The sequence below is a fragment of the Pseudopipra pipra genome, chromosome 5 (assembly GCF_036250125.1).
Source record: "Pseudopipra pipra isolate bDixPip1 chromosome 5, bDixPip1.hap1, whole genome shotgun sequence".
In the NCBI taxonomy this organism is placed as follows: domain Eukaryota; kingdom Metazoa; phylum Chordata; class Aves; order Passeriformes; family Pipridae; genus Pseudopipra; species Pseudopipra pipra.
Window position 1 is genome coordinate 55,570,866 of NC_087553.1, and position 19,940 is coordinate 55,590,805.

Genomic DNA, 19,940 nt, shown 5'->3' on the forward strand with positions numbered 1-19,940 from the left:
AGAGCACCTTCACAGAAAACTGAGAGATTGAAAGAAATTATGAGAGAAACTGGTAATAACAATAACTAGTCATTGCCATTTAACATTATAATTTTAATGTTGTGAGTACCAACAATATCTAGATTCGTTTGAAGAATAATCTGTGGGATATCCTGACTGTCCAGAAAGAAAACAGAGCTTTCTGTAGGCTTAAGAACCTATCTGCTTGTAACATTTTTATCTGAATCTTTTACTCTGATTACTTCAAAGTAACTGCCTCATAATCACTGCTATATATGTTAAAGAGTTAATGTTTGCAGGGAACTTCTGTCTCATGTGTGGGCTTTAATACTCTCAGCATTTTCTTTACTGAACATTTGGGAGCAGAGCTGCCTGTGCAGTTGCCAAGCTCATAACTATGTCCAGAATTTTGAGATTATTTTTCTTCCATTTCCCAGAATAATCTGTTGGGTAGCATTTTCCACTCCTAGGAAGTTTGATGTGGTGTATGCCCTTCAGGATAATACTCTGGAACTCCACCATGGACTCATTTGGCAATTAAAGGGTCTAGAAGAAAATGGTCACTGGGGAACATGACCACAATCTATACAAGTTACAAGTCAATATTTGTGAAGGAAGGGAATGATTTACAGTTTTAAGAAACAGTTTGGGCCACAGAAAGAAGAGTCTGGTCTGTGTACTAAGGAAAAGGTTTACCTTGAATAAACCATCTAGTCATTAGAGAACAAAGACTGAATAAATGAGCCTGCGGGGATTCACAGCAACATGGAGGCAGAGGCTGGCTACTCCACCCATCCACAATGAGAGGCTGGCTACTCCACCCATCCACAATGAGACTGACATGGCTGTACAGCCCATCAAGGCAATATCTGTCCACCAACCCAGTCTCACATTCTTCTGTCAGTTGTGTTGCCCATGGCGAATTAGGAGCAGCAACAATGCCTTTTAGGACTTTTAGTCCCTGAGATGATCTCAGGATACTCCTTTAGCCATTCCACCCACCCAGAATTAAACTAGAATGGCAGTATTGCTCATCATCAGGATTTTCAGCCCCACCCCTTTGGCCCACCACCACTCTGCCAGAGACCCTCTTTTTACATATTTCATAGAATCATAGAACCGTAGAATGGTTTGATTGAAAGGGACCTGAAAGATCATCTAGTTCCAACTCCCCTTGCCATGGGCAGGGACACCTTTCACTAGATCAGGTTGCTCAGAGCCCCATCCAACCTGGCCTTGAACACTCCAGGGATGCAGCATCCACCAGTTCTCTGGACAGCATGTTCCAGTGCCTGACCGCCCTCTCAGGGAAAAATTTATTCTGAATACCTAATCTAAACCTACTCTCTCTCAGTGTTAAGACATTTCCCCTTGTCCTACTCAATACATGTTCTTGTAAGTAGTCTCCATCTTTCTTGTTTCCATCAAAGGATGGATTTACAGGCAGAAGGCAAGGTCCTTTCCTGTTCACATCAGCAGTTCACACTGTGCTGTGCACACCTTTAATGATATGTACAGTAGTGGCAGGAGTGCTGCCTGTTTTCTATCATCACCAAAGTCGCTTCCGTGATTTGGACTATGGAGTTTTACATGGGCTCCACTCAGATGGGTGCCTATCTCTAATCCAAAATCTAATTCCTTATAACAGGAATTTGTAGAATAGAACAGCGATTGAATAATCTTTCTTGATTTTTTTTTTTGCTAACTAACATGTTATAGTATGCTTCTATAGATAGCAGTTATCTATCTTTCTCGCTGTACTATAAATACAACTGTTATTAAAAAATTTAATAAAACTGAAGTAATTTTTTTAAAGACTTCAGTAAAATAGCGATGCCACTGTTATCTCTGTCTTGGGTGTTAATAATCTAAGTATGTAGAGGATGTGGTATGTGATAGCCAGTCTAATGGTATTGCCACTATGGATTAGATTTGGAATAGTCTTCCAATGTCACATTAATCTGACAGTGCAAATCCTCATCTCACTTTTTTCCTACTTCAGCATATAAAATGTTTCAAGGTTCTGTTAACTTGATAGTTAAAATTACATCCAATTATCTCTTCTTGTTGGTTTTTCTTTCAAAATTACTTCTGTAATCATGAGGAATTTGATGTTGGCTTTTATGAAAAGTGTGATGTTTTGTTTGTTTCACTATGATTATCTCTCAATAGACCATCTCTGCCTTTCATAGCTTTCAGGGAAGTGTTGTGTTAAGCATGTAGCAGTACATTATCATAATTTGTTTAACCTTATGCTGTATTCAGAATGATGGAAGAAATTGTAATGGTCTGACACGTTGTGTTAAAAATAGCACCTCTGATCCTCCATTAAGGTAGCAGAAGATACCATTAAACCCGTGCCACAGTGATATAATTCATTAGTGTGTTGTGCTTCAGTGAAGAAAAAGGGAGGAAAACTTCTGCTTAGTAGCCTAGATGACGTCCATTATAGACCCTTTGAGGAATACGCTCATCTCTTTAATGTGGAAGGGTTGTAGGATGACCAGGAGTCCTCTAAAAGCAAGTATAGGAGTCATTCTACTGAATTTTATTGGAATTGTATTTCGCTTTTCAAGGAAGCTAACTCACAGGTCAATTTGCTTGTCTGTTTAGACATTTTTCAGGAGAAGGTGATTGGTTGCTGGCATGACCATCTTTCATTAGACCTTTGCTCTCCCTAATGGTTCTCAAGTAAATGCAGTGAGGAATATTTCTATATAAACCGTGCAGACTTGATAGCATGGGACTTCTCATCAACACTTTGCAAACAAATCCAGAGGAGTAATGGTGTTGAGGGCTCAGGGACAGAGGCTGTGTATGAAGAGGATGAGACCTTGCTGTTAGGAGAAAAATTAGTCTGTAATGGCACTGATATCCATATTTTTTTTTGGTAGGCCTTTTAATTCAAGAGGTTCTGAAATGTTTCCCAAACTTTATAAGCTACTTCTACTACCAAGAAGCAGTCTAACCCAGATCAATTCCTAAGACACTGCCAAAAAGAAAAGTTCATTTCCAGTGATCCAGTTCACTCTGAAGCTGCGTAAACAGCTGGCATAAGGGAGGGAATGGTATGAAAATGAGGAATAAACACAGCTAAGGCAGAATGAAGAATGCATTTCTTGGGGTTGATTTTCTCCTTCATTTAATCATGCTAGCTTGTAGTATTCATCCCACTACAGCCTTAGCAGCTCTTGATTATTTCTTTGATGTATGCTGAATCTTGTATAGAAGAACAGACTTCAGAAAGTTTCTTTTTCTAGTAATACTGCTTTTGTTCCCTGTTTCTTTCCATTTTGAGTTCATTTAAAGGGAGGACCTTTAAGACATACCTATTATGGCTCTTAAAACCAAAAGCAGTGAGAATATGGCCAGCATGCTAACTTTGGCCCTGGCTTTAGCTCTCAACTATTTGCATAGCTCTGTATTTGTGTATTCTTCTCAAGTTAAGAGAGATGTTTGTGCATGCAAAGCTAAACCCAGGCAAGTAAGTAGAGGTGCAGGGCCTTTAGTTTTATTTGGCAAATAATTTTATTATGCATTTGGACTGGAAGTGATACCTTAATACCCACTTCAGTTGAAACACCTGCAGGTTGCTTGTAGCGGTCCAGCCCTGGTGCCTTGCTCACCTCCCAGTTTGCTAACAGAAGTTTTCAAGTCACCAACAGGAGTGCAGAATAGCTGGTGAGGGGAGATGGCACTGGAAAGAGGAGGAAAAGAGCAGCAGCTCATGCTGGTGGCTTATGTCAGAACAGAGTGTGGATTTTAGCAAAGTGTGGTACGTGCATGTGTGTACATGTGTTTATACCTACATGTACATATAGGCACCCACGGGAATTCTGACGCAATTCTACCAATTAAATTCTGAATGTGTTTCTGGCATAAAATTTCTGACAAATGCCCGTTAAACATTTCTTGGGTCAGTTAATATTCTACAGATGTTTTCCCTTCCTGGAAACCCTGTGTGTAAGAGGCCGCTGCAGTATTTGTTCAGAGGTACTCTATATTATGCTCTCATTCATTGCTCTGAGTGGAAATTGTTCTCTGGTGTATTCCCATATCTAAAGACCAGTGTGTGTTTTGCATTAAGAGAAGCATGTAATTTTTTCCCCCTTTTGGAAGGAATTGGATATCCAACAGACACCAAATTGTCTGTCTCTCTACAGTTACATTTTTGAGGATGATGCACTTTTAGGTTGGCTGGTTTTTAATTCTTTATTTTGAAAAGAATTTTTACTTATACCTACACAGTGTCAACCAGGGGAATAATTGGTTCCAGAAAAAATAGTGGGTCACTCTATGTTCCTGCCTGACAAAATCTTGAATCTGTCACCTTTTGCAGTTCATCTAGCCTGACATAAGCATTAGAAGAGCAACAGCATCTGCAGTGTAGAGAATCAGACAAGCAAGGGAGTTGCAGATGAGTGGTGACTTAATAGATGAGAGCTCACTGTGTTAGAAGAGGTTTCCTGCAGTAAGTCCTCCAGAACTGCACCAGCTAAAAATTCACATCCTTTGGGTACACATATGCCAGTAAAGTGCAATTCAGGAATTCTGTCTGGAGATGGCAAATTTCTTTATGGGTCCTTATGAAAGCAACAATACAGTTATAACTGGATAGTTTATTGCTATCAAAATTTTGGAAGGAAGAAACACTCCTGTCTGCTTCTCTGAAGGCTGAAAGCTTAGCACAGATAGGAAGATAACAGGACACCAGAGTCCTTTTATTTTGGTACTCAAAAGCCAATAAATCAGTGTAGGGGTATCTGTTGTAATTTCTACTTATTTTCACAGACCTGGTGAAAAGGTGTTTTACATGGTTTTACGTGAAAAGGTGATAAGCAGGTGTTTTACGTGGGTTGGACTTCAGCTGATAGCCATTTATTTGCACCCCAGCCTTGGGTACTAATAAAGCAGACTGACTAGCTTATTTCATGAAATGAAAATAAGGAAAGCAGCACTGAAACCCAAACCTTCTCTTTGGTTTGCCATTCAATTCAGAGATAAAGATGAGTGTCTACAGGATTTGAACCTATCTGGTATTACATATGAGTCCTTTGAAATAAGAGTGTGCCGATGCTTGTGGGTACAGCTTGTGACTGCTGGTGTGCTGACTGGCAGGAGAAAAGGAAAGGAGGTCTTGGTCCATCAGGAAGAGTCTCTCATGTCATGTATCAGTAATCTGTGAAGAAAAGATGGTGACTGTGGTGCAAGCTTTGGCATGGATAGTTAAAATTTTAAAAAGTTTGAGAGTTCTTAATGTAGTAAAAGGATGCAGGTGCCCATGATGTAGAACACTGCAGGAACATGAAGTTGAAGCTAATCCTGCAGAAAATTTAATGCAGCTTAATATGTAGTGCAGTGTACCCTAGCAAGGCTCTGTCTTAAATATCTACTTGCATGTGTAGCCTGAGTACTAAAGCCACTCAACTTCACTGTGTTTCCGTGCATAACATGCAAGAGAAAGCAGCACTTACTGTATGAGAGACATAACCTACATTGAGAGACATAACCTACCTTACTTATTAATTTATACAAGACTGGAGTCTTTTCTTGATGTAGTACTGCTTCCGTCAGAAACTTTTGTTTGCAGAAATGTAGTGGCTGAGTCCTTGAATACAAGTAATCCAATACATGAAAGTATGGGGGGACAGAGATGAGAAGCTCTTCGCCATTGCGCTATTGGAATAGTATTTGGAAAAGTAGGCAGCTGAGAAGGGAAGGGCAGAAACCACTTTACCAATGTATTGTTGTTTATTTGTTGACAGTAGTTAGAGTTGGTCAGGGTGGTCAGAGGACACACACATAAACACAGTAGGTTAAAGAAAGGCTGGAGATGCTGCCACCCACCCCCCACTGTCTTCAAAGCAAATATATTGAGTAAAAGCATACCTGAGGAAAACAAGTTAGACCAGTAGGCAGGTAGCTTTGTGGTCTTGCATTTCAGGAACATGGAGCATCTCTCCTACGAAGAAAGGCTGAGAAGGTTGGAGTTGTTGAGCCTGGAGAAGAGGGGGTTCTGGGGAGACATAAGGAAGAAATTCTTTACTGTGAGTGTGGTGAGGCACTTGAACAGGTTGCCCAGAGAAGTTGCAGATGTTCCATCCCTGGAAGTGTTCAACACCAGGGTTTTGAGCAACCTGATCTGGTGAAAGGTGTCCCTGCCCATGCCAGGGAGTTAAAACTAAATGAGCTTTAACATCCCTTGCAATCCAAACCGTTCTGTGATTCTGTGGGAGAAACACAGTATTATACCCTCTTCTGCAGACAAAAGCAAGATACTTCAGTGCAGACTGAAGAAATCCAGGTTATTTTTCAGTCAAATTTACAGTAGGAAATAAGGTGCATTTCTGTGGTCTTACTTATTTGAGAAATTGCCTTCTGGCAGAGTTAATGGGGGTAAAAATAAGACCCTGAAAAAGCAGTGCTTCTGCTGGTTTCCACAAGTGCTTTTCATGCATTCGTTCCTCAGCTGGGCTTCCATCTCTGATGCTCAGTTACTGTGCTTATAAACACCAAAAATGCATCAATAGAAGGTTTTGCAGGTATCTCTGTTACATTTCATATAGGTAACACTATGAAAAATTATTGGTTCTTGTAATTGTTTATGGTGGCTTACTTTTGTGCTGGGACATTATCCTTAAGTATCATAAAGTTTCTTTACAAATACTGTCTTTGAGAGCATTCAGACAGACACAGGATTTTCCATGATATCATAAAGGAGGGAGTTGCCTACTCTTTGTCCAGTTCTTCCCTTTTCCTGAATAAGTAGCTGCAGTTGTATCTTCCTCAGCGGATTTATTTTATCCTGTACCTCCTTGTGCTTAATATAGCTCCAGAAATCTCTGGCCTAAATGGAAATATAAATGACTCTGTTCCAGTATAGGAAAATAATCCCAAAACACAGGTATTAAATAAAGATCACTGAGGAAAAGGAAATGGGTCCTTTGCTTTTATTTTGGAATTGATTAACTATTAGTATGTCTTACCATTTTGGATACTAAAATCTATCTCAGGATTTTAAGAAAACTTGCTTTGTAAAGCAAGGAAAGAAGTCTTGTGAAATCCTTGTCATGTTAAAAGTGCTTTCTGGTTCATTATTTAAAATTCCCTTCAGCAGGAGCTGAGCATTCATCTCAGTGGCATCCTTCACTCTAGAGGATTTGCAGCAGTGATAAGTTTGTATCCATAAGTTTGCAACCTCACCTCGGAAATAAAAGTGTATCAGGCACCATTAAGTAACTACTGGAAACTCTGTTTACTTGAGTGGATACGCAGTAAGATGTTAGTGAACTTCACTAGTGTATTTGGGGGGTGTTTTGTTCTTTATGGAAACATATTCTTGATGCTCTTGTGTTTCACAGAGGATACCTCATAATGCCTTAGTGCACAGATCGATGTGATACAGCAGCCACGCTATTTTATCCTCTTCTGGGTCCCTTCTTTATATTGTGGTGTCCAAGTGTCTTTCACTGCTACATTCAGATGTGATGGGGGTTATTTTCTGATGAGGGCATAGAAATATCTCCTTAAGGAGAACAAGCAAGACTTCTGAGAAAATGGGGCTTGATAAGGAAAGATACATACTGGATAAGATTACTGCTAAAATGTTAACTTCCTTCTTTGCAATACCTAAATATGTGGAGAGAACACAACTTTTCTGGCTGTGTATGCTCTGTGTGTACGCATGCTGCCTCAGGAAATGCCCGTAGAGCTGCATTATGCTCTATTGTTGTCATGTACATCTTTGTAGTCCTGCTCCCCTCTTTTTTCTCCCTGCCTCCACAGAGAAATGGAAAACCTTATGTAAAATTGTCATTAAAAAAAAAAAGTTATTGTAATGTTAGCACTAAAGATATTACTTCAAATAATAACTACATCCTCTCTGGGTTTAATTATTGTTTTATGGTAGTTATTCTTCTTTAATTGGTTTCATATAACAGTCCTCAGGAAAACATTATTAGAGACTATTTTCAGGGATATATGTGGTTACAAAGAAAGGGAGTTGTACTTTTCCGCCTTCATCTTTATTAGCTTTTCTGCCTTGTTCATCATTATGACATTTTGATAATATCCAGGTTAGCTGTAGTAGTTTGTCCTGAATGTGGAAAGACTAAAAATATGTGCAATAAGAATTTCATCACAGTTGGGATTTTTATTTAAAACTTTGCTTTAATGAAATATAATAAAAGCTTTGCATTTCTTCCCTTCATTTCTGCTCATGCTTCTCTTTACTTTCACATTCTTTTTTATAAAGATATCTGTTTTGGACAATAGTTTTTGATGTATAATCTGATGTCAGTATGGCCATGGAGAAAGAGCTGAGCAAGATTATAAAGGTTGTTCATCTCTTAGCTTGCCTTCTAGCAAACCCCTGCACAACCTCACTGGCACAGCAGCCTGCACCATGAGCGCTCTGGGGCTTGGGAGGCTTCCTCTGAGCAGACAGAAATGGTCATGAATTAGAGGCAGAAGTAGAAAAGAAGAAGCTCTAAAAGTCTGTGCTATTTAGGTACTGCCTGGATTAAGCAACATGTAAAACTGAAGTCTGGCTTTAGACAATTCCAACTACTTCTTTTGGAGCATTGAGTTCTGTATATTTAATTTTCTAGTATTTAATGGGTTTGAAAGAAGCACTGGCAGTCAGAGTAATGCACTTAGTCAGTTTGTATAGTTTGTCTGAAAACCATAGTAATAGGAAAAGCTGTGGTGGAAAATCTGTTTTACTAGATTGTTATTTCTCTGTTGAGTGATGGAATGCTTTTGTTTGACAAAAAAAGCTCTTAAGGAAAACCTAAGGTAGAAGCCACAGTAAATCATACAAAGTTCTTGCTAATTTTTACCCCCTATAAAAGCAATTTAGTTTTAGTTTTTTCTTCATACTCAATTATATATTGTAGTCTATGTACTAAATTACCCTGCTACTGAAATTAGATGATGTTTAAAGTGTTATTCATTGATAAGCAGCAGGCCCAGGTAGGTGAAGAGCACTTATAGGTGCTTCATGTTAGGGACTGATTTGTCTGGTTTGTTTTCAACACTTCAGTAGTAAAAGTGCTAAGAATGCTGTCTCCCCTTACATAAAACTTAGCCTCTGAACTTTTTAGGTTTTGTATCACAGGGTCAAGAAGCCTGCAGAGTTATAAAATTTAACACATAACAAATCCTGGTGTTGCTAGGCACTACTTTAGGTATTCTTTCTGCCATGTTTACATCTGTAGCTAATGTTTCACTGTGGAAAAGTTTTTGATTATATTTTTTTCACTTATTAGATGATCCAGGATTTATTATGTTAAATCAGTTATTAATTTTTTTTCTGTCATTTTAGGTCATTGGAATATTGGATGTGTTCACACCAGATGTAACACTGGAGAAATTTAATGACTTGTAAGTTCTTAGTTGTTTGTATTTTGAAGCAGGGCATTGTTGCCTGTGTGTGAGGAAGGGTTGTTACTTTTTCAAACAGAATTTCAAAATTGTTGCTTCATGGATTTTTTTTTCTGAATTTCATCTTAATATGACTCTTACATGCAACTTCCAAATCGGTAGGCTGGGGTTTTCAGGGTGTTATTAGAACCAGTTTCCTGTCTTACAGGGTGTATACTTGTTTCAGCCCTTAGTAATTGGCAGTTTCGTGTATTTCCTAATCCACCTTTCAAGTATTGATTTTTTACCCTAAGACCCAGGTTGCTCAAATGATAGGATAATTCTTAACCCAAACAGGTGGGCTGAAAGTGATGCCTACTACATTACACATCTCAGTGGGGTCTGTCCTAATTCAACGATTAATTCAAAACTGCTGATGCTGCTAAATTTTTTAGTGATTATCTGCACTGTGCTCTGTTGTGCTCCCTGAATGTTTTCCCAGTCCAGTGGTCCAAACAGCAAGAGATACAGATTGCTTCTACCACATCTCCCTGACTTTTTAGCAGCATCTCAGACACAAGATGCTTAGCAAGTCTGCCATTTTACTTGTGGATCCTGCTGCAATTCTTATAAATTAGAGTCATTAGAGAAACAGCACTCAGAAGTCCTGTTAGGCTTACTGTAGATTTCCTGTAGAACTGTTCTGGATTTCATCTAATGTAGCTATGTTTCCAAAACAACCTTGCATATTTATATCTTAGCAAAGGAAGCTATCTGACAGAAAAATGTAGAAAATTAAGTACAGAAAACATAGAGCATGTGTTCATATTGATCATTGAGCCAAAAGGAATGTTGTCCATATTGCCTATTGTGCTAGCATTTTATGTAACATATGTAATAGAATGCACATTTATGGATTAGCATTGAAGCACTGTGTTTTAAAAGAGGCCCTAAAATCGTCTCCCAAATTTTGGAGGTGCAAGTCAAGTAGAAAAGATATTTTCATTACTGAAATTGCAACAAATGAGCCTATGGCAAAATTTGCTTTCAGGCCCATGGGCGAACTGTTAGAGGTGAGTCAGAGGTAAACGTGTGTACATTTAAAACAAAAGTGAAGAAGCAGCTTTTGTGACTAAAGGTCAAATAGGGCATTTGAGGGATACTCTCTTTTTGATGACTAGTCATGAGATGTTTGTGACTTCTGTAATGATCAAATTCAGGTGGGTCTGTGTGTAGAAGCAGCAGAAACAAGGTGTGTGGTTTCACAGAGCCAGTCACTAAGGTTGATCTTGTCTGACACTTGAGGTTTCTTAGCTGACTTCTAGTCCTCCTGTCTAGAGGCGAGCATGTTCCTCCTTAATCTGCCATTCTTCTCTCCTGCTCCTCTGCTCTACCAGTCAACAAAGATTGTATTAACAAAGATTGAAGGCAAACTCTTGCTTACTTTATGAAGAAACAGTCCTTTCCCTGCTCATGTTTGTGTTGAAATTCCTTCAGGTTTAAACGTTCGGTTTATTGAAATGGTGTACTGAATCAGAAATGCATAAATCTTTATCAGTTTAAGTCCTTTTCTACCAGCTGCTGTTCACCCCCTTCATTGCTATTCCTTGCATTGTCCATGCTTGTATCATACACATTGTGCCAGAATGGGTTGCTGCTCCTTATTTTGTAAGAATTTGAGCTTTAAATGAAACTTACAGAAACATAAATGCATTAGGCATCAGTTTCTTGTTGAAGTGAACTACTAATCATGTGCCTAACCTCCTCAGATTATTCAAGGACTCCAACTGTGGATTGTAAATATATTTTTAATAATAATAAAAATAAGATTGCAAAGTTTTAAGTAATAGACAAAATGTTGAAAGTGAGTTTGTAGTGTTTGATCCCATTGTTGTCCTATTCCAATATGTTGCTTATAAATCATTACTACAGTTTGAACTTTCAAACTCAAAAAGAAGTGGATTTTTCCTCTCTTACATTTTGGTTATTTTTTGTCCCACCTAGACTTCTCTCTATTTGACTGTAAGAGATTTGAAGTCATCACTTTGTAAACATACCAAATTGTGCATATGTAAAACTGCAGTCTTATTTCTTCTTCTCTTCCTGCTCTTTACAGTGCCTAATGATTATATATTGGTTTAAACTTTGTCTATTCACACAAATCACAACCCTTAGCCCTGCATAGGACCATTCTCAGGAGTCACACCATGTGCCTGAGAGTATCATCCAAATGCTTCTTGACCTCTGCCAGGCTTGGTGCTGTGACCACTTCCCTGGGGAGCCTGTTCCAGTGCCCAACCATCCTCTGGAACCTTTTTCTAATATCTAATCTATATCTCCCCTGAGACATTCCCTCGGGTCCTGTCACTGATCACCACAGAGATCAGAGTCTACTCCTCCTCTTCTCCTCAAAGGGAAGTTGTAGACTGCAATGAGGTCTCCCCTCAGTCTCCTCTTCTCCTGGCTGAACAGACAGGAACATGAACAAAGAAGCTGAACTCCATTTTTCAAGGCACTTGGTTTGTTGATGGGAAACATTTTGTGTGTTATTCTGGGAGAGAGATACGAAATGTTCCCTTCTCTATGTTTGCGCTGCCCTTATATAGTCACAGAATTAAATTGCTCATCCTTTGTATCCAAAGGTCAGTGAACTTGTCAGTGAATGCTGGGACTGGGAGCCTGAGTCCTGATCCCCAAAGTCGTGGGAAAAAAATGCTTGGTACCTAGGACATGTTGGAAATGCTACCTATAATTCCTAGTGACTAAATCAGTGTCTTTATAGTCAATCTCTATTTTATTTTATAGCTGCATTTCTAGTAGAATAAATGCACTTTTCATGCAGGTTTAATAGTAGAAATCAGAATTATAATTTGCATATTTTAACTAGAAGAAACCCATTTAGATCTAAATAATAAAATCTGTAGCTAGGAAACAACAATCATATCTAATTCTTCCCTTCATGAAAATGCATCTGCTTGTCCTCATCAGAAGAGGAAAACTGATTACTATATCCTCAGCTGCCAAATGTGATTGGCTCTGCCTGTGTTCAGAAACTCTGAAGGATGAGTTTACTACATGCAATGTGAAGAACAGGTTTGGATCTTAAGTGAAGATTAGCTATGAAATATCAGCTTGGCATTCTGGAGCTTTCAGTTGCTGGTGTCCCTTACCATTATGAAGTATTGAAGATCCCAGTTTATGATCCCAGATGAAAATTAATGACAGTTATTGTTGCCTCCTAATTTGATCAACTTTATTTCTGTTACATCTGGCCTTGTCTGTTTGAATGAACCACTTAGGCACCTTGGTTACTGCGAGTTCAAGGCTATGATCTCGATTGTGAGAGACATGATGTTGCGTGAATGTCTGTTTTCTGTGTAGCTGTCTTTGAAATATCACAAGGCTCTTGTTAGTTTCTTTCTAAGCTAGTTCAGAGTCTGCACTCTTCTGATAACTAGCAACTTTCTGTAATTGGTGACAGGGTTGGGCAATACCTTTTCATGACAATCAGATAAACGTGGAGAAACTTGGAGGGCAGGGGGATGATAAAGGAACTGTTTGGTAAATGGAACAATCTATAATTTAGTATTGTCATTGAACTATAACAAATGTTTCAATTTATATGACAAATTAATCAAGTTGATCTGTTTGGTTTTGTTTTCTTTTTTTGTGTTCTGTTTTAAGCTACCTCGTCATGCCATTTATGGGAACAGACTTGAGTAAGATAATGAAGCATGAGAAACTAACTGAAGACCGAATCCAGTTCCTGGTATATCAGATGTTGAAAGGCTTAAAGGTTTGCCACTTCTACTGTTATTTTGATGTTCAAAGTCTTTTTTCCTAGCAAACCATTATGGAAAGCTATAAATATTCATAATTTGATAGCAGGATAAAATTTTTCTCACCTTATATAGGAAAAGAATGCATAGAAAATATGATTTTCTAGCTAAACAATCCTGGCTGTCTCAGTTTCTCCTCTTACATTAGATGCTTCAGTCACATAATCATCGTCATGAAGCTTCATTGGATTTGGTTCAGTGTCTCTCTTTAACTGGAAAGACCAAAGCTGAACACAGCATTCCGGGTGTCTCTCACTAGAGCTGAAAAAAGGGGAAGGGATCACCTACCTCAAGTTGCTGGCAATCCTCTGCCTAGTGCATGAGGCTTTTGGTTGTCTTTGCTGCAAGGACACGTTGCTCACATTCAGCTTAGTACCTTTAGGTCCTTTTCTGCCAAGCTGGTGAACCTCCAGCCTTGTTTGGTTCCTGAGGTTATTCCTTCCCAGGTACTGGATTTTGTTGAACTTTGGTGGGTTCCTGTCAGCCCATTTCTTCAGCCTGTGGAGGTCTTGCTAAACAGCAGCACAACCATCTGGTGTGTGAACATTCTTTTCAGTTCTGCATCCTTTGGTAAGGGAGCACTCTGTCCCATCATCTACATCAGTCATGAAGATGCTAAACAGGACTAACTTTAGTACTGGCCCTAAGGGGGCCAGGGCTAGTGATGGGCCTCCAGCTGGACTTCCTGCCACTGATCACAACCCTTTGATCAAAACAGTTCAGTCACTGTTCATTAATCTAACTCATATTCTCCTGTCTCTTAAGGTGTTATGAGAGAGTTTGAAAAGCCTTGCTTGAGTCAAGGTAAACAGCATTGACTGCCCTCCAATCATCCACCGAGCCAGTCGTCTTATCATAGAAGATTAATGGGATAACGAGGCGTGATTTTCCCTTTTGTAAACCCATGCTGACTACTGTTGCTCAGCTTTTTATTCTTCTAACCATTGGAAATGGTTTCCAGAATTACTTGCTTATTGCATTCCCAGACAATGAGGTGTGGCTGACTGATCCTCTTCTTCCTTACCCTTTTGAAGACATGAGCAATATTTGCTTTCTTACCATCATAAGGAGCATCTCCTAATTACCATATTATTAAGTGGCCTCACAATGACATTGTCCAACTTGTCTTAGAATTCATGAGTGCATCCTATCAGGGTATTTAAATGTTAAATTTGTATGTGTTTAGATGTTCCCTAATCTGATCCTCCTCCACTGAGGGTGAGTTTTCCTTGCTCCAGACTTTGCCAAATCATAGGTCCCCAAAATCACTGGAAAATATTACTAGTAAAGATGGATGGAAAGGAGACATATTGAGTACCTTAGGGTTTTTTTCCATGCCCCTTGTGCCATTGCCTGTGTTTTCACTGGGTTTTTTTTTCCTCCTGATTTGCATGTAGAAGCCCTTCTTGTTAACCTTCAGGTCCCTTACCAGGTTCAGGACCAACTGGACTTCACCTTTCCAAATTCCATCTCTGCACACTTGGACAGTGTCTCCACATTCCAGCTGGATGACCTGATTCTGCTTCCACCTTATGTACACTTCTTTTTCATGTTTTCAGTTTCCCTAGCAATTCTGCATTCATCATGCAGGCCTCCTGCCACCTTTGCTTGATCTTGCCTTCTAGAACCTGTTTTTGTTATGTGCTGACATTTTACACTCTGAAATTAGGAAAGGAAAATATTTCACTCTGAAATTAGGAAAGGAAAAGACTGTAAGTGACCATTCAGATTTGTCTAGTTTTGAACTGTGTAGGAACACTTCATCTTGTAGCTCTTCCAGTAAGTTTTGACTTAGCTGCAGCATGGTATCTTGGGAAGAATAATAATTTCATTGGTATCATTTTCTTATACTTGAACAAAAAGTATAACCAGATATAATCTCTAAGGTATCTTTTACCTTAGATCTCTTTTCTTTTTTCTTTTTTTTTTCCAGATAATGACCCTGACTGTAAGCCTGTTAATCCCCTACTCCTTCTCAGAAATAATGTTTATCTTCATCTCTCTTATACTTTTGTGGACTGCAGAGCTTACAGCTATAGCAAAACAACATAATCTTGAATTTCACTGACTCTCACAAGAACGATTCTAAAAATATTGGCTATCATCTACTTTGTTTTTCTTCCTCATGATTTGCTAAATACTGTTTATTAATGCTACTCCTTTTTTCCTCTGTTTGACTTTTAAAAATCTGGTTGTGATTATTGAAGTTCATATCATACAACACAAAAAGAAGATATCTTGAAGCTCCCTGTTTTTATCTATAATGTATATTAATGTGATGTGAAAATGATTCTGGGTCTAAATTAGTACTGTAGTTCTTAAATTACAGGGTTTGCTTTTTGGGTGTACACAGCGGCTGATTGTGAAAAGGCTACTACTTCCTTATTACTTTTTTTTTCTTTTGGTGACACAATCCAAGAGAAGAGAAACCTTGACCTGGTTCTGCAGGCTTCAGCCAGGCTCTCCTGCAGTGATGGCTGTTTAATTCCCTTTGCTCTCTAGAGACACAGGGTGTAAGGAGGCTGTGGAACAGCACTGTCTGAAATGGAATGTCATTCCTTGGCTGCTGCTGGCACAATTTTGGTCTTATGGTCCTCTGCCTGCAAGAAACAACATAAGGGTGGGCTTTCCTCTGTGCTCATACAGAGATGAGTAAGGTCAGCATAGAGATGTGCTTGTGCAGTGGAAATACAGAACTGATTTTGATACAGGAAAGTCTAGCACATCCATCAGAATGCTGATTCATCCAGATCTATATTTGCATTATCAAACACTATTAAAATATAATTACTATAGCAGGACAACGTGCTATGCCTGGACAGGAACATCAGGAGCAGCAAGCCCATGATTCCATTGTCTCTCAGTACTTAAAAGATCCAGAAGGTTACGTAAATTTTTTTACTCCTATCACAAAACTTAATAAATATACTTTGTTGTTAAGTCCTGCATTATTGATTTCTCTTTGACCCTACCTTGGATTTTGTGTTCTTATTTTAGTAGATTTTTACTCACATAGCCTTTTACATACACTAAGTAATTTTCCTTTGTATTCTACAGTTGTGCATTTAAGTGGTCCAATTCCCATTTTACAAATGCAGAAACTGAAGCCAGGTTTGAGGAAATTGGTTTTACTTAAACTAGTGGGAATTCACCTCCAATCTGGACTTTGAATGTGGAGTTATGATTTCAGTTTTGTAATTAGCTCCCTAGTTACAAACCTATGTCCTAGTGTACAAGTTTCGAGCTGGCTTCCTGCCAAGTCCCCCGAAACTCGACAACAAGGACCCGCCTCCCAGACAGGGAAAAGAAGAAAAACCAAGCAGCCAAAGCTATAGCAAAAAATATGTATATATATATATATATGTATATTTATATATAAGACAGATACACGAAAGGGGAATACCACACACCGGGGGGGGGGGGGAAGGGGGAAGGGGGGGGAGGAAAAAAAAGGAGAAGGACAAAAAGGGGCAAGGACCGAACAAGTCAAACAGCCAGTCGAAGGCAAACTAGCAAAGATCTCACCACTTCCCTTCGAACAGGCAGGATGGCCAGACACGGTCCTTGGCTCTCCCCTCACGCGTGGCAGATAACGGCAGTCACTGTAGGCCTCGGCTCCAGATAAGCCCAACCGAAACAGGGACCCACCGTTCTCGAACCTCGCCGGAGAGGAAAGAGGGCGAACTCTCTTATCAATGCCTTATTTATACCCTGGGTTACGTAAAGGAATAGCATGGAATACTTCCTTGGTCACCTTCCTAGTTCCTTCCTGGTTACAAGCTGGTTTCCAGGAAGGCCTAGACTGAAACCATCACATTCTCCACCCCTTATTCCATACTATTTCTTTACGTAACACCTGTATATTGTGTTTGTCTCTATCCCGCACATATACACATATATATATATAGTCCATGTTTATTTTTTCTCGAAGGTTGTCGTCTGTCATTGAAGATCAGCACCACCAGCAACTCGATTTGTGTTCTTGGCCCTTTCGTCATAATCACAGTTCCGGTTTAGGGCTGGCTCATTGGTTTGGGCTGTGTCATCATCGGCCATCCTTAGATTCTCGTATCGGCTTTGTTTGGGTCTCTCTTTTTTTTTCCGTCTGGTGTCTGGTCTCCTGTAAAATACAACTCAAGGCACAGAATTAGTTTTTTCCCAGGCTTAGGTTTCCTTGAGGCACACATTGGACCTCTCCATCCTTCCTCATAACCCACCAAGTATATCCAGGCCCTTGAGCAAAGACAATCCCACGAATGGGTTTGTCTTGGCCTGAGGGAGGAGTGATCCAAACGGCCTTACCTAACATACCTTTTAGATGGATCGCTGGAACTTTGTCTCCATCTACAGTGTGGAGGGACTCTGCTTGGGCAGGACCAGCTCGGTTGACAGAGCCTCGGGTGTTGACTAGCCAGGTGGCCTTGGCTAAATTCTTGTCCCAATTTTTGTAAGTTCCCCCACCTAGTGCCTTTAAAGTCGTCTTCAACAGTCCATTACACCTTTCTACTTTTCCTGCAGCAGGTGCATGATATGGAATGTGATATACCCATTCAATACCATGCTCCTGTGCCCAAGTGGCCACTAGACTGTTTTTGAAATGAGTCCCGTTGTCTGACTCAATTCGCTCTGGAGTGCCATGTCTCCACAGGACCTGCTTCTCAAGGCCTAGGATGGTGTTTCGGGCTGTTGCATGCGGTACCGAATATGTTTCTAACCATCCGGTGGTTGCTTCCACCATGGTAAGCACATAGCGTTTACCTTGGTGGGTCTGTGGCAATGTGATGTAATCAATCTGCCAGGCCTCTCCATACTTATACTTCTCCCAACGTCCACCATACCACAGGGGCTTCAGTCTTTTCGCCTGCTTAATAGCGGCACAGGTCTCGCAATCATGGATAACTTCAGAAATGATATCCATGGTTAAATCCACCCCTCGGTCTCGTGCCCATCTGTGGGTGGCATCTCGGCCTTGATGACCGGAAGCATCATGGGCCCATCGAGCCAGAAACAGCTCTCCCTTCTGCTGCCAGTCTAGGTCTACTTGTGACACCCCTATCTGTGCAGCTCGGTCCGCTTCTCTGTTGTTATTATGTTCTTCATTAGCTTGCTTCTTGGACACATGGGCATCTACATGGTGGACTCTCACATTCAGACTCTTCGCTCTGGCAGCGATATCCTGCCACAAGTCAGCAGCCCAGATGGGTTTTCCTCCACGCCTCCAGTTCATCTTCTTCCATCGGTCTAACCATCCCCATAGAGCATTGGCTATCATCCACGAGTCTGTGTAGAGGTAGAGTCTCGGCCATCCTTCTCGTTCGGCGATGTCCAGGGCCAATTGGACGGCTTTGAGCTCTGCAAATTGACTCGACCCGCCTTGACCCTCAGTAGCTTCTGCCACTCGTCGGGTGGGACTCCAAACGGCTGCTTTCCACTTCCGGTTCCTTCCTACAATACGGCAAGAACCATCAGTGAAAAGGGCATAACACCTTTCTTCATCTGGCAGCTGATCAAATGGCGGAGCTTCTTCAGCTCGGCTCACTGGCTCTTCTTCTTCTTCTGCCAGACTGAAGTTCCCACCTTCAGGCCAATTTGTGATAACCTCCAGAATTCCAGGGCGATTTGAGCTTCCCAATCGTACACGCTGCGTAATCAAGGCTATCCACTTGCTCCATGTGGCATCAGTGGCATGATGCGTAGGGGGTACCTTCCCTTTGAACATCCAGCTCAAGACTGGTAATCGGGGTGCCAGGAAGAGCTGTGCTTCAGTACCAATTACCTCTGTAGCTGCTCGTATACCTTCATACGCCGCTAAGATTTCCTTTTCCACAGGGGTGTAATTAGCCTCAGAACCTCTGTAGCTTCGGCTCCAGAAACCCAGTGGTCGCCCTCGTGTCTCGCCAGGCACCTTTTGCCAGAGGCTCCAGGAGGGACCTTTATCTCCAGCTGCAGAGTAGAGTACATTCTTTACATCTGGTCCCGTTCTAACTGGTCCAAGAGCCACGGCATGTGCAATTTCTTGCTTGATCTGCCTGAAAGCTTGTTGTTGCTCAGGACCCCACTGGAAGTTGTTCTTTTTACGGGTCACAAAGTAAAGAGGGCTCACAATCTGACTGTATTCTGGGATATGCATCCTCCAGAAACCTATTGCTCCCAGAAAAGCTTGGGTTTCTTTCTTGTTTGTGGGGGGAGCCATTGCTACAATCTTGTTGATTATGTCTGTTGGTATCTGGCGTCGTCCATCTTGCCATTTCACCCCTAGGAATTGGATCTCTCGGGCAGGTCCCTTGACTTTGCTCTTCTTGATAGCGAAGCCGGCCTCGAGGAGAATCTGGATGATCGTCTGTCCTTTTTTGAAAACTTCTTCTGCTGTATCCCCCCATACAATGATGTCATCGATGTACTGGATGTGTTCGGGAGCCTTACCCTTCTCTAGTGTGGCCTGGATCAGTCCATGGCAGATGGTTGGACTGTGTTTCCACCCCTGGGGCAGTCGATTCCAGGTGTATTGAATGCCCCTCCAGGTGAAAGCAAACTGTGGCCTGCACTCTGCCGCTAAGGGAATGGAGAAAAACGCGTTGGCTATGTCGATGGTGGCGTACCACTTTGCTGTCTTGGACTCCAACTCGTATTGGAGCTCCAACATATCTGGCACGGCAGCACTCAACGGTGGCGTAACTTCATTTAAGCCACGATAGTCCACAGTCAGTCTCCACTCTCCATCGGATTTACGCACAGGCC

General features: G+C 40.7%; 1 protein-coding gene across 2 annotated transcripts in view; it reads left to right on the plus strand.

The window, feature by feature from the left end:
- The window catches only part of MAPK12 (mitogen-activated protein kinase 12), a 46,608-nt gene that overhangs the window by 2,126 nt on the left and 24,542 nt on the right, over positions 1–19,940 (plus strand). For both annotated transcript variants that reach the window (XM_064656191.1, XM_064656192.1), the window contains exons 3-4: positions 9,326–9,384; positions 13,048–13,159. In XM_064656191.1, the coding sequence (XP_064512261.1) occupies positions 9,326–9,384; positions 13,048–13,159 (171 nt within the window). The remainder of the gene's footprint in view (positions 1–9,325; positions 9,385–13,047; positions 13,160–19,940) is intronic.